Raw genomic sequence first — 15,592 nt, forward strand, 5'->3', positions numbered from 1 at the left:
CCATGCCCGGCTCTTGTGCTTCTGTTATAAGTAAAATAAACTCGATTGGCATTTCCTATGTCTAGCCCCTCTCCACTATGTGTTCTTTTTCCTGCCCTTGGGTTTATGGCGAGAAGGACCCACAGGGTAGAAGCCATTCGGGATTCCTCTGGACCTCCTGGTCACCTGCCTTCCCCACAGAGACTGTCAGGCTAGCCCCACACGGTCCACACAGGATTCCAATGATTTGCCACGGTGCTGGCCCAGGGGTGATGTCAGAGCCCTAAGGCTGAAAGGAGGAGAGGGGCTAAGATGTAGAAGCTCCTAGAGAGGGCATCTGGGGCCTGTGGAAGACAGATGGAGGACCCATTCCAGCGAGGGGGGAGCACAGATTACTGCTTCAGAAAACAGGACATCCATCTCTCAGCCTGGGTTGAACTTGGCAGAGGGATACGGAGGGGACATTGCTTGGCTTCGCTGTGCCAAGGGCAGTAGAAAACCGTAAGAACCTACAGCCCGCTCCACCTTCCTGCCCTCACCACAGCCACATTCCACTTAGAGTCTCCATGCTCCCAGGGTTCACCTTCCTGTCCTAGGTTTGGCCTTCCAAGTGGAAAGATGTCTACCTACAGAGGTAAAAATTAAAAAAAAAAAAAAAAAAAACAACAACAACAAACAAACAAAAAAACTCTTACTTTAAAGAGGAAGGAGAGAGGCTGTGACGATGGGGCAGTTCTTAGAGTGTTTGCTGAGCAAGTGAGGATCAGAGTTTGGATCCCCAGCACCATACACAAGTGGAGGCGCAGGGCTGGGTATGGTGTTACATGCATTTAATCCCAGCAATCAGGAGGCACGGGCGGGGGCATCTCTGTGAGTTCCAGGCCAGCCTGGTCTACAGCAGCCATCTTGGTCTACAGAGGACAGTCAGGACTACAGAGAGAAACGTGTCTCCTAAAAGCAGAACAAAACAAAGCGAGGCACAAGGGCAAGCAAGCATGGCCGCCTGCCTGTACCGCCCCACTGCATGCAAGGCAGAGACAGGGATCACGGGAGCAAGCCGGCTAACTGGTTCAGCCAAACTGGTGAGCTCTGGTTTCAGTGTGAGACCCTGACTCTCACACTTAAAGAAGATATCAAGGAAAATGTCCGGTGTCAACCTTTGGCCTTAGTGCATGAGACTGTGTGTGCTCGCACCACACACACACACACACACACACACACACGGCTCTGCCAACACATCCACACAAACAAACAAACAAGCAAACATCACTGAAGAGGAAGTCAGAGGCTGGTGGTGCATCCTTGTAATTCCACCCCAAGAGATGGGGACAACAGACAGAATCAGGAGAAAACAGGCCATCCTATGTTACTTAGTGAGTTTAAGATCAGTCTGAGGTACAAGAAACCTCGTCTCAAAAAAAAACAATCAAAAATGCCCAACAGCAAGGAAAGAAAGTCTGTGTTCTTATTCTCGGTTCTTCTTCCAAGGTAGAGCTGAAGTTAACTCTGAGGTCACAGTCTCAGTGCGGCATCCGTGATGTGTGTGCTTCAGGAGGATCAGCTCCGAGGCCCACCAAGCTCAGGGTCCTTGGCCCTTGCACTCCAAGTGCATCAGGAGCCTCTGCGATGGGGTGGGGTCGGGGGCGGCTTCAGTCCCAGCAGCGAGTGACCCAGTGAGGTAGCACAGGAATGACTCAGCAAGACAAGGAAGGCTCTTGGAACAGAGCCGGGATTTGACTCAGAGTCAACATTGGAGAAAAACGGGGCAAAGTGGGGCTTGCTCCTGGCTTGCCCTTTCAGGAGCCCCAGCCTACCTCCTCTGTGATGTCAAGGCCAGAAGTTGCAAGGCAAAGAAAGACATGCCAGATGCCAGATAACCCCTTATCTGGTAGCAGCTATACCAACCTGTTCCTGGGGTGTCCACTAGCACTTCCTAATGTAAATGGTTGAGGGATCCCAGGCGAGGATATCCGGGGCTACTAGGAGCTGGAGCAATTGGCCACCGTGCTCCATGGCTCCTCCAAAAGACAATTATGTCCACTCAGAGCCAACCCCCAGTGGGAGTCCGCAGGGTTGGACTCCTATCCCCATGGTGGTAACTCTGAACACAGTTCACTTCCATCTCAGTGGAAAGCCCCAAGATGAACTGTGTTAGCCACTGGACAATGGGGGAATAAAGTGTTCTGCCAAGTGCTCTGCTGATGGCCGCTGGGAGCCCTGCAGAGCACACTGCTGATAAAGAGCTCTCCTAAGAGCCACAGGCTCCTTAGCAAGCCCCACTTTCCATAGAGGAGAGCCTGAGGACATCTAAAGAACAGATACTTTCAGAGTTGGTGGCCTTAGGAAGGAAAGATCAGCAGTGTGTGCCCTAACAAAGGCATCTATAGTGCTGTGGACACCCCAGAGGGTGACTCAGAGGAGCAGGTATGTGTGACTGGTGCTAGTTTTGAGGAAGAGTGGGCTTAGCAGAGCTCCTCAGGCAGTCTCTCTGGCGAGCACAGTAAACCTAGCTTCGCTGGCTGTGATCCTGGGGGGTGCGCAGGATTGGGGAAGGTGTATGTGTTTGAAAGCTCTGTGGGCGAGTGTGTCTCCTCAGAGTCCTTTGAGCATGTAACATATGTCTTTGTGGACCACTTTTTCCACCCTGTGTGGATTCTGGACACTTCTTGCCGAGAGTGGTCTGTACCCAGCACGTAGATGATGGGGTCAGCCACACTGTTGACTGTAGACAGGCACAGAAACACTATAGAGACTGTGTACAGTCTGCTTTCAAAGGCACACACGGCATCCATGTCTCCTTGGTAGAAGGAAAAGCTGGCAGCTTTGACGAGGAGTACCACGTGGTAGGGAGCAAAGCAGACCAGGAAGATGGTGACGACCGTGATGGCTGAGCGCTTCACCTTGTTCTTCTGTGCAGCACTCAGGCTGTCACTGAGCTTGATGCTCCGGAAGATCTGGTGATTGGTGAACGCCAGGATGCCGAGAGGGATGGCAAAGCCAAAGGTGAAACGCAGGTAGTGGTAGCCAGCTATCTTGCTGTTCATCCTCAGGGGCTCAAAGCAGAAACTCTTCTCCACCTTCATGTCAAACACTGGATAGTTAACAAGTCCAACCAGAAGAATCACACACGCAGAAATGGTGACGGCAGTCCTCTGGTGGCGGTGGCCTCGGCTCTCCAGTGCATAGACCACGGCCATGTAGCGGTCGCAGGAAATGCAGCAGAGCAAGAGGATGCTGATGTAGATGTTGCAGAAGAAGATGTAAGCAGTCACCTTGCAGGCCTGCGAACCCAGGTTCCATTTGTGCTGATTCTGGATGTAGATGATCCACAATGGCACCGTGCTGATGTAGAGCAGCTCACAGAGGGACAGACAGAACAGGTAGACGGCTAACACGTTCCTCTGCAGGACTTGCAGCAGCGTCAGCCAGGCAGTTAGGCAGTTGGCTGGTAGGCCCAGCAGGCACACAGCACTGTACACCACCACCAGGACCACTCTGCTCTCCTCGTAGGAGACGTGGCAGGTCTCAGAAGAAGGGACTGAGGTGCTCTGAAGAACAGAGGTAACCCCCAGTGTGGTGTTTCCTGTGGGGCAGAAATGACACAGCAGTAGGAGTTTACAGAACTACTCCCACTCAGGGAGATTTATAATACCAAGAAAAAGTAAGAAGCTCGATGGAGGTGGGGTCAGAGAGATGACTCAGCAGGTAAACCTTGCGGCAGATCCTGACTAGCTGAGGTGTTCTCTGACTTTCACACGCGCACTGTATACATGTATGCCTGCTATACACACTCAGTGGCACATGCATGCCTGCTACACATGTCCAGTGCACATGCATGCCTGTAACACACACTCAGAGGTGCATGCGTGCCTGCTACATACACACAGTACACATGCATGCCTGCTACATACACACAGGGCACATACATACATGCTACAGACACACAGTGCACATACACACATGCTACAGATGCACAGTGCACATACATGCCTGCAACACACACTCAGTGGCACATGTATGCCTGCTACACATGTCCAGTGCACATGCATGCCTGTAACACACACTCAGAGGTGCATGCATGCCTGCTACATACACACAGTACACATGCATGCCTGCTACATACACACAGGGCACATACATACATGCCACAGACACACAGTGCACATACATACATGCTACAGATGCACAGTGCACATACATGCCTGCAACACATACTCAGTGGCACATGTATGCCTGCTACACACACACAATTAATAAATAAATCTTTTAAGTAAAAGGAAAGTTTTACAGACTTCAGACTAGACACATAAGGAGTTCAAAAGACTGCAGCCAGAGGAAGCCAGTTGGACCAGAGAATGGTGAGGACAGTCATCAACCCCAGACCCTGACAGATGTGGGCAGATGAATTCTCTCCAAACCCTCTTCCTCTGGCCACACTGGTCATCTGGTGGAGAAGCCTTCAGCCATGTCGTGGGTCAGATTTGGAGGCCACAAGGGCACTGCCTCCTGGTCCCAGGCTGATATCTGTTCCATGGCTCTGGTTGTCCTGGCCAATTGTCCCATACTCCCTGGGATCTCAGCTGCCCATGCCATTGCCCTCAGCCTGGATGGATTCCACTCTGGCCATGAGAGACAGGATGCCAGCTAAGACCCGCACTCACCTCAGGTGAGGGCTCCTTGTTAGGAAGGTGACCTGTCCCCAACCACAGAGCCTGAATCTTTCTTAGGCAACTGATACATTTCGCAGCCCCCCCCCCTTTTTTTGTTGGTTTTTCGAGACAGGGTTTCTCTGTGCAGTCCTGCCTGTCCTGGAACTCACTCTGTAGACCAGGCTGGCCTCGAACTCAGAAATCCGCCTGCCTCTGCCTCCCAAGTGCTGGGATTAAAGGCGTGCGTCACCACGCCCAGCTCCAGGCCTCCTTTTTAATCTCTATGGAACACACATAGCACAGAACGTTCTCTCCGAGTCCTTCATTCCCCTGCATGCAGCTGACCGTCACTAACTAACTGTCTGCTGTGTGGAGTGGAGCCAGTTCCCACCTCTAGAATCTTCTCAGCCTGCAGACCAAAGCTCTTCTAGAAATACACACACACACATGCATATACATACACATATACATGCACAAACACACACATACACACTCATACAAACACATACACACACATACACATACACACATACACATACATACACACATACATACACATATACACACTTACAAACACATACACACATATATACACATACACACATACACACATACATATACATGCACATATACACACATACACATATACACACATATACACACATGCACACATACACATACACACATGCACACACACACATACACACATGCGCGCGTACACACACTTTCCTCCCTTGCATTCTCCCTGCCTCTGTAGAGCAGCCTCACCCAAACGGATTCATCATCAGTGCAGATTTAGTCTACTGAGCATAGCATCCTCCGGGTTCATCCGCAATAGGGTGTGTCAGAACATGTCTTCTTTTTAAGACAGGCTAGCATCCCATCAAGACACTCCATGCACAGGAACACTCCCCAGTGAACACACAGACACTTTGACACTTGTCACGTGTACATGGAACCTAGGCTGCTTGCCACCGCTAGACTGTTATGAACAATATGAGCATTGGTGTCCCTGACTTCTGTCCCTGCTGTCTCCTTTTTGGGTACACCTAAAAGCAAGCTTGCTGGGTCACATGGCCACTGTGTTTACTCTGAGGAAGCCTGTGCTACTTTCAAGTGTCTGCTCTGCTTTGCAGCCCTGTCTGCAGAGCTCAGGCACAGCCAGCCAGCTTCTGCTTTTATGTTTTTTCCTTTTTGACAGTGGGTGTGAGGCGCCTTCCTCCCACGATCTGGGTGCCCTGGGTCATTGCTCAGAGGCATCTGTTACCATATCTGAATAAAGAAAGTGAGGTTGAGGTTCCAGAGGTGGTGAGCTGTCTTGGAGCCCAGTGCTAAATCTTGACATCGGAACCTGGGGCCAGCAGAGAGCAAGGGTGAGGGTTGAGCCCATAGACAGGCATAGGTGTTAAACAGCTCCCTACCTGGGTAGCTCTCTTCCCACTGTGAAAGCACCCTCAGGCAGGTTCAGACACCCTTCTGTCCTTCTGCCCTGTCTGTCTCACTGCTCCATCCCACTTCAGACTCTTATCTCCCTCTGTCCTGTTGTCAGTCTCACCAAGTTCTGGTGCTTCATCTCTGTACCCCACCCGCACCCCACCCTACCCACACACCATACAGTTTCACTGAAAACTGCAAGGGACACAGTCTGTGACCAAGCTGCAGCCTTGCCTTTCCCAGAACCACACTGAACAGATTCCCTGGCACGGCTCTGCCTCTTGCTGCTTGCTCAGGCCCACAGAAGCCTTTGGATCTTCACTGTGTGACGAGACCAAGTGTACCACATAGGAATTCTTCCGGGCCTTCTTCAATGCCTCAGTCAAACAAGATTCTCTCACCTGCTGCATTGGTGGGTTCTGATCTCATGGTGGCTCCTATGTGAGTTCTGTGGACCCCCTTGTGAAGGTGGCTCTGGCAGCTTAAAATGACCTGGAGAAAGAGCATGTTGAAACAGAGTTAGGTGAAAATGCAAACAAAACAAAGCAAAGCAAAGCAAAACAAAACAAAACAAAACAAAACAAAAAGCCAATGAGAATAAGTCAGCCAGCTACCCTCCCACCCACCCAGCCACCCCCACCCAGCCACCCACCTATCCATTCCATCCAACCATCCATCCATCCATGCATGCATACATACATACATATATACATGCATACATACATACATACATACACCCATCTACCCACCCAACCATCTATCCATCTACACATACATATATAATACATACATACACCCATCCACCCATCCATCCACTCAGTCAGCCAGCCAGCCACCCTCCCACCTATCCATCCACCCATCCATCCACCCATCCACCCATCCATCCACCCATCCATCCATCCATCCATCCATCCATCCACCCATCCATCCATCCATCCATCTACCCTCCCACCCATCCACCCATCCATCCAGCCATCCAGCCCTCCATCCATCCATTCACCCAGCCAGCCAGCCAGCCAGCCACCCTCCCAGCCATCCACCCATCCACCCATCCATCCACCCATCCACCCACCCATCCAGCCCTCCATCCATCCATTCACCCAGCCAGCCAGCCAGCCAGCCAGCCCTCCATCCATCCATTCACCCAGCCAGCCAGCCAGCCTGCCTGCCAGCCAGGTGTGCTGTTGCAATGCCTGTCATCCCAGATTGACTCATTCAACAAAGAGTCTAGAGCACCCCACAGTCAACAAAGGTAATGCAGTACAGACAACCAGGCACCAGGGAAGCCGGGGAGCATCAAAGCATCACCCTGGATACCAGAGTTAAAACTGTTATTTGTTGGTTATGGTTGGCAAAGCTGATGGCACATGAGCTCCCACAGAATTAAGAGCTCCCAAAAGGGCAAGAAACGCAAAATAAGCATGAAGGACGACCTCTTTGTTTTGTTTTGTTTTTCTGCCTATCAGGCTGGCAAAAATAACTAAATGAGTGTTCTGAAGTCTGAAGACATGGTACCCTGAAGCTACACAATGGGATGGTCACTAGGTACCGATATTTCAGAGCCCCACTTTGCAGTCAGTTTCCAACACCGTTAAGAAAGTCTGAACTTGCTAAAATTCCTCCTAGGGATTTTTTATTCCTGGTTTAAAATAATGACCTGAAAAGTTAAGTTAAGTTAAGTTAAAGAAAAAAGTCTGACCTGCTGCCCACCTGCTCCTCCGACACACATGGCTGCCCCTCAGTCAGGCAGATAACCACGGGTGCATTGGGCTGCAGGAGTGGCCTTTGGAATCCTATGGAAGCCAGTCCAAGAGCCCCCAGACATCCATACCAAGCCCTGGAGCCTCACCAGTTTGGCACCAGTGCCCAGCTCCCCTGCTTCCTTCTCAGGAGTTTCTGAAGAAAACAACAGGAAGCTAAACCGAACACCCGAGAAGGTGGCTGCCCTCTGAAGAAGACTAAAGTGATACCTCAGCACACATCAAAGGGAGGCAAAGCCAGGGAAGGCAAGAAGAGCCACTCCAAGCATCGACTCTCAGCAGGTTCCTCACATCACCCCACCATGCCCTGACCTGCTGAACACCAGGCCTTAACAGCTTTCCAGTCACTCTCTGCTCTACATCTGGTGCAGCAAGCTTCTGCTCCTTCCAAATTCAAAATACCACTAAGCAAGACCCCCGTCTAGTGAATGAGCACATGACTGCATGGAGCCCCAGAGTCGGAGCCCTGAGAGGCCTGCACCTGCCGTCCCTGCAGCTAGAATTAGAGTTCCGTAAAGCCAGCTGCAGAGGCAGCCTAGGGCGGGTCTGTCCCCTACAGGGGCTACACCATGTTCATCCTAAACACCTAGCAACCCCGAGTGTGGTGAAGGGGACGGTGCTCCGGGTGTAGAAGGCAGAGGAAGCAAGGGCTCAACAGAAAACGTGACACGCACTTCCCTCTTGCGGTGAGGATGCACTGTGAGAAACTGCCATACCTGCAAGTCACATCCCTGTCTCCTGTGGACAGAACTTGGCCAGGGAGGCAGAGTGAGCTGTTGGGACTAACTGCTCAGCCTAGACAGAACAAAACAAGGCCGTGATACCCCCACCTGGGTCATGTCCCCTAACCCACAGAGCATCAACACTTACATCAAAGGAGAGCCACCATGAGGCTCAGGCCAGAGCACACTGCACTAGGACCCCAGAGAAGCGGGGAGGCTCTTGAATCCCTACACTATAACGTGGCTCCTCACCATGGCTTCTCGTGGGTAGCTGACACAGCTATTGGCCTTGTATTCGTGTCATTGTCCTTTGTGCTCAGGGCACACCATGCCTTAGACTTGTCCCTTTCCCAACCTGCCACTTTCCTTTCAGCTGTCTGTCTTCTCTGTGCTAAAGGGTCTCCCTCAGAACACTCAGAGCCCCTCCCTTTCCTGTCTAAGCTCCAAGGACCCCTAACTTGCTCAGATCAGTTGTTGTGGAAGTCTTGCAACAACTAGGCTTTTTCTTCCACAGGAAGGGACAAGGGTCAACAGCCCCATGCTCCAAGATATAGGCTTCTCTCAGAAGTGCAGCTGGGCTAGGCCATCTCAGGAATCCCTGAACGGAGTACGGATGTGGAAAGATGAGGGAGAAGAGAAGGACCCCTGCATCTGTCTTCTCTAAGAAGCAGACACTGGCCTCTCTGTTTGTTGTGGGTGGCAGGCCTGGCTCTGGGTAGTGACATTTCCTCTTGATGTCCTGGGCCATCTTCAGTGGTGTGTGCCATCTGTGAGAGAGTTGGAAATGGCTGACCCCTGAGGGTAGAAGATCATGGCCAACTTTCATCAGGACTCGGCAACAGTGTGCTCCCAAACCTTCTGTACTGGCTAGTTTTGTGTCAACTTGACACAGCTGGAGTTATCACAGAGAAAGGAGCTTCAGTTGAGGAAATGCCTCCATGAGATCCAACTGTAAGGCATTTTCTCAATTAGTGATCAAGGGGGAAAGGCCCCTTGTGGGTGGGACCATCCCTGGGCTGGTAGTCTTGGGTTCTATAAGAGAGTAGGCTGAGCAAGCCAGAGGGGGCAAGCCAGTAAAGAACATCCCTCCATGGTCTCTGCATCAGCTCCTGCTCCCTGACCTGTTTGAGTTCCAGTCCTGACTTCCTTTGGTGATGAACAGCAGCATGGAAGTGTAAGCCGAATAAACCCTTTCCTCCCCAACTTGCTTCTTGGTCAGGATGTTTGTGCAGGAATAGAAACCCTGACTAAGACACCTTCCTAGAACGTGGCAGAGAATGATCTACTGTACTCCTGAGGCTCACCACACCCACAAGGGCCATACACCCACATGGTTGTGATGTCTGCTTGGGCTGGTGGACTCCATTACTCAGATGGACCTATAGCAGGCCGAACGCCATCAAGCATCCGTTGGACAAAGGGCAACACAACTGGAATGATGATCTTAGCATGTCACTTGTAGCCACCAGGCTGCATGGTGAACTGGCCCTGGATGTCCTCTTCTACCTGCCCTAACTCCCAGCCACACCCCTGCTTCCCCTTGCCACCAGTCCTCAGACTCATGCTATTCTTATCCATCCGTCTTCAAACCACACCTTCTTCATGGCCACCTGCTCCTACCATCCTTCCCACTTCTACTCTCCTGCCTCCAGCCTTCCCTAGGCCCACTCCCACACCATGCAGCTCCTCCCACCAGGAGACCCATCTTCCAGAAAGAGAGGTACTTGGAGTGGCCAGGACATGCACAGGTAACGCGCCACCTGTGATGCTGACGGTCCTGTCAGTCTTTTGACTGTGGAGCTTTCCTAACGGACAGGAAAGCACAAAGGGAAGACACACTTTGTTTCCGCCCCTTGGAGAGGTGAACTGTAAGCCAGGGTGGCTGGACTGGCCCATTGAGCCATTAGCACACTGTGTTATATTTCTCTACTGCAGGAATTTCTGGTTGTTTGGGTTGCTTCGATCTTTCACTTTTCCATCCTCCTATGGGCTTCTCTGGGGCCTGGCGGGAGACAGCTCAGTGGTAAAAGTGCTTGTCACACGAGTTACAGCACTTATATGTCACAGGACTTATATTTGGATCCCCAGAACCCACATAAATGCCTAGTTCCTGTAGCAGTCCACCTACAATTCCACCCTCAGAGGGTAGAGATGAAATCCCCAGAGCAAGCCAGCTAGCAAGAGTAGCCACATCTGTAGACTCTAGGCTTGAATGAAAGACCCTGCCTCAAGGAAGAAGATGGAAGAGCAACTGGGGATGGTTTGGAACATCAGTCTCTGGACTCCACATTGTGTGTGTGTGTGTGTGTGTGTGTATGTGTGTGTGCGCACATGTGTGCCCATACACATGGAAACACATGCACACATACATACAGAGAGAGAGAGAGAGAGAGAGAGAGAGAGAGAGGAGAGAGAGGAGAGAAAAGAGAGGAGAAAGAGAGAGGAGAGAGAGGAGAGAGAGAGGAAAGAGAGGAGAGAGAGAGAGAGCAGAGGAGAGAGAAGAGAGAGGAGAGAGGGGAGAGAGAGGAGAGAGAGAAGAGAGAGGAGAGAGAGAGAGGGCAGAGGAGAGAGAGAGGGGGCAGAGGAGAGAGGAGATAAGAGAGAGGAGAGGAGAGAGAGGGCAGAGGAGAGAGAGGAGAGAAGAGAGGAGAGAGAGGAGAAAGGCAAAAAATAACAACAACAACAAAACTTCCTCCTCCTTTCTGTCCTCAAACTCAGAACACTGACTCAAATTCAGAACGCCATTGGGCAGGAACCGTTAAATTACTAGTGTCAACTATACATCCTGTAGATCTGGGGGCCCATCCCCGACACCACACTTCTCAATAACGCACATTTCAGTTTGACTGATCTCTAAGCTGAGTGCTTGCACAAGCTACTCTTCCTTCCCACATTCCCTCGGGGTGTCTCCGTTCTCACCCCTCTGCGTGGTTAGCCCCCTAAGACATTGTGCCACGTGCCCTCATTAGTAAGACCGTGACCGCTGCTCACAGTCCTCGGTGGCCATGCTGAGCAGTCCATGAGTCTGTCCTCACAAATCTAGTAGAAGTTACAAGATCTGCTCTGACAGGTACTCCAAATGCCTGCCTCAGAGTCGGTTAGTGGCCACCCCAGGATCTAGCCCCACGACCACACAGCCTATCCCAGTAGAGCCCCACTGTTCATCCCTCCTCAGAGCCTGCCTCTAACCCTAGGTAACTCCTAGGAAGAGGAACCCCTAGTCCCACCAACCATACTGACCAGGATGCCTCTGTGGTCCTCAGTTCCCTGTCAGAGGAAGTCCAGTCCTTCCACTCTCATCTGTACCTACAGTTGGGGTAAAGATCTTCCAGAAGCAGCCAGGTAGGTTGGGGAAGAGCAGTCTGATATACACTATTGTCCCTGCGCCCTTACATAGGTGGGCATGGCGCCCCTGAATCCCCTCTTGGGGACAAGCCAGATCTAGGATCCACTGACTTACCCGTCCTGAGGCAGCACAGGGCAGGCCCGTCCTGAAGCAGCGCTGAGCACCCCTCTGCAGGCCCAGCTGAGAGGTTTCAGGAAGTGGTGGGAGGGGGGACCGAGCATGCTCACTCCGAAGCTCCCCTAACTACAAGGCAGGCTAGCGTCAGGCTTACATCACTGTGATGACAATGGGTTGGGATGACAGGAAAACAGCTCCAGACCTATCTGACCTTGCTCTGACGATGGCTTTCCTCAGGTACAGAGAACTGAGAAATGGGGACTCAAACAGCTCTTCCGGGCAGCCCCAGGAGGGCTGGTCCCCACCTGATCCCGAGTCAGGCAGGGCAGGTCACATCACCAGCTGTTTACATCCAGGCCTGGCGCTGGTCCTTGTTGGAACACCCACCTGGTGCATGCATTCTACCATGAACCCAACCCTCCCGGTCGATCCCTTCCTGGGGGCAGAGCCCTTGGGGGCACACCTCCACCCCAGTTCTGTCTGAGAAACCATCCTTCATTTCAGAACGAAGCCTTCACCCAGGAACTCTACAAGTGGTTTTCCTGTGAGAGCCACAGGAACATAGAGTAAGTACTTGGCATTACTGTGGCAGCGCCACCACTGAGGGCTGCTCAGGATGATGGGCACAGCAGCTTCTAGTGGCCCTGGGCTCATACATCTTACACCCAAATGTAACCCGTTTTCTCTGGAAAAAAGGCAGGTGCCCACTGCTGGTACCCACAGCTAAGTTAACCACACTCAGCCCAAAGGCTGGCTCTAGGCTTGGGGGTGTTGGCCCCACCCCTGACAGCTCCCAGAGTCCTCAAAACTGAAGGCAAAGCTGGCCTTGGTAGCCTGTGTACAGCTAACAGTTTCAGAAGCGCTAGCCGAGGAAGGACAGCTTTACAGAGCAGTTTGAAAGGTCATGACCCAGACAGCAGATCCCTGCCTAAGTCCAAAGACAGGACTCCTTTCCTTTGCTCTCCGAGAGTCATGCCAGGCTTCAAGGCTGTGGGGCTGGAGGCCTTTCTTTCTCACCCCACCCCTAACAGACATTTACATATTTGTGTGGGTGGCAGTACAGTCCCTAGAAAGCTGGCCCTCAGGGGTGTGGGGCAGGCAGCTGGCATGCGGGCCTGAAGATAGTCCATCTTAACTTTCTGAAAGCAGCTGTTCGTGGGCCGTGACCTTCAAAGAATCTAGCGCACAGTAAGGTCCTCCCTGGGCTCTGACCACGATGCCACTCATACACGACCCTGGAGGGCAAAGGGGTTTGATGGCTCTGGCACAAGTGGACGTGGCCTTCTGCAACCTGATCAGCCTTCTCGAGAGTTCTGTCTTACATTTTCCACAAGGGATAGCAACTGCCTCTTCCGATTCTATAGGCGGGCGTTAGCAACCTTCTTGAGTTCATTAGTTCTTCTTATGGGTGGCGCTGAGCCCTACGCTTGCCTGCCTGCCCTGGAGGCCGAAACATGGCAAACCAGACAGGTCTCTCAGCATTTAACTTTAACGTGGTTGAAGCTTATTATAAAATGGCCATTTGACCACTCCTTCTTTCTTTCTTTCTTCCTTCCTTCCTTCCTTCCTTCCTTCCTTCCTTCCTTCCTTCCTTCCTTCCTCTCTCTCTCTCTCTCTCTCTCTCTCTCTCTCTCTCTCTCTCTCTCTTTCTTTCTTGGTTTTTCGAGACAGGGTTTCTCTGTATAGCCTTGGCTGTCCTGGAACTCACTCTGTAGACCAGGCTGGCCTCGAACTCAGAAATCTGCCTGCCTCTGCCTCCCGAGTGCTGGGATTAAAGGCATGTGCCACCACGCCTGGCTTTGACCACTCTTTAGAGAAGAGTACTTCCTAGGACCCACCATCATCTCCAGAACCTTTCACCTTGTAATGAAAGTCTGTGCTCAGTAACACCACCCTGCCCAGTTCAACCTGCTGACTCTATGAAGGTGACCTAGGGACCTCAGCACCAGCAGCATCAAACACTATTCTTCCTGCGTGCCTTGCTCATAGTGCTCAGCCCGGTGTTGTCTGGGTTCACCCAGATGCAGCAGGTGTCTGAACGCTTCTTCCTAATGACTGGATGGTGTAAGATGAGTGTGTGTTGCTTATCTGTTGTCTGTAGATGGACACATGTCATCCATGGATGGCATGGGCCATTTCTCCCCTGAGACTCTGTTTTAGTTAGGACAGGCATAGTCTACTGCTATGATGAAACACCATGACAAAAAAGCAAGCCAGGGCAGGAACTCAAGCAGGGCAGGAACCCGATGGCAGGAGCTGATGCAGAGCCCATGGAGGAGTGCTGCTTACTGGCTTGCTCCCCATGGCTTTCTCAACCTGCTTTCTTATACAGCCCAGGACCGCCAGCGAAGAAGTGGCACCACCGACCATGGGCTGGTCCCTCCCCCATTGATCACTAACTGAGAAAATGCCTTACAGCTGGATCTTATGGAGGCATTTTCTCAGTTGAGGTTCCCTCCTTTAAGTTGGCTCTAGCTCATGTCAAGTTCACTTAAGATCAGCAGGCGTGCCTCTATTCAAGATTTATGGGTTTTTGCATCCTTGGTATGTCCTTGTCAAACACTTATTCCTCTTTCTCTCTTTTTTTTTTAAAGATTTATTTCATGTATATGAGTACACTGTAGCTGTACAGATGGTTGTGAGCCTTCGAGTGGTTGTTGGGAATTGAATTTAGGACCTCTGCTCGCTCTGCTCCGGTCAACCCCACTCACTCAGGCCCAGTGATTTATTATAAATAAGTACATTGTAGCTGTCTTTTAGATATGCCAGAAGAGGGCATCAGATCTCATTATGGGTGGTTGTGAGCCACCATGTGGTTGCTGGGATTTGAACACAGGACCTTCAGAAGAGCAGTCGGTGCTCTTACCCGCTGAGCTGTCTCTCCAGCCCCCTGGTATTTGCTTTTAGGTATGTCTGTTCTGGTAATCACAGGGGCCCGAGGAGGGCACTGGACTTCCTGGAACTGGAGTTCAAAACGCTGTGAGCCACCATGTGGATGCTGGGAATAGAACTCAGGTCCTGTGTAAGCGCAACCAGTGTCATTAACTGCTGAGCTGTCCCTCTAACCCCAACAGTCATTATTCTCCATGACACTACAGGACACAAAGGTTGCCCCAGCTTTGACAAGCTACCTCTGTACTGGTGATTGCATGGTCTGTCTCCTTGGGATTGTCAGTATGGTCGCCTGCTTCCAGACACCTAGTTGACTGTTGGGTTTTTTTTTTTTTTTTTATGGTTTAAGAGCTTTATTATAAAAATGCAGGGGAAAGAGAAAAGGTAAAAAGAAGGAGGGGGGAAGGCTAAAGAGAAAGAAGGAGAGATGAGAGGAAAGAAGAAGACAAAGAGAAAGGGAAGAGAAGAGAGAGGTGAGAGGACAAAGGAGTAAGAGAGTGACTGTTGAGTTTATCCTGTGTTAACAGGATACCTGATCCCACATCAGCGATGGGAGTGCTCAGGGTCAAGCCTCAGCCCCTCTGCCTTCCTCTTGCCATCATCTGTCCCTCAGAGGAGAGTTCTGTCCCCCTTTTCCCCTTACTAATGCCAAGGGAGACGTGAAATAGAAGTTTCTATGGAGTTGGCCTATTG

General features: G+C 51.4%; 1 protein-coding gene across 1 annotated transcript; it reads right to left on the reverse strand.

The window, feature by feature from the left end:
* Positions 1-1,073: 1,073 nt before the first annotated feature.
* Positions 1,074-12,069, reverse strand: Gpr132 (G protein-coupled receptor 132). Its single transcript, XM_021179606.3, has 3 exons — positions 12,005-12,069; positions 6,464-6,554; positions 1,074-3,562 (listed from the first exon to the last, which is right to left on the reverse strand). The coding sequence occupies exons 2-3, from the start codon at positions 6,489-6,491 to the stop codon at positions 2,442-2,444; spliced, it is 1,149 nt and encodes a 382-aa protein (XP_021035265.1). The 5' UTR covers positions 6,492-6,554; positions 12,005-12,069; the 3' UTR covers positions 1,074-2,441.
* Positions 12,070-15,592: the final 3,523 nt, after the last annotated feature.

This window comes from Mus caroli, unplaced genomic scaffold, assembly GCF_978045245.1.
Source record: "Mus caroli unplaced genomic scaffold, Mus_caroli_1 scaffold_14, whole genome shotgun sequence".
Classification (NCBI taxonomy): Eukaryota; Metazoa; Chordata; class Mammalia; order Rodentia; family Muridae; genus Mus; species Mus caroli.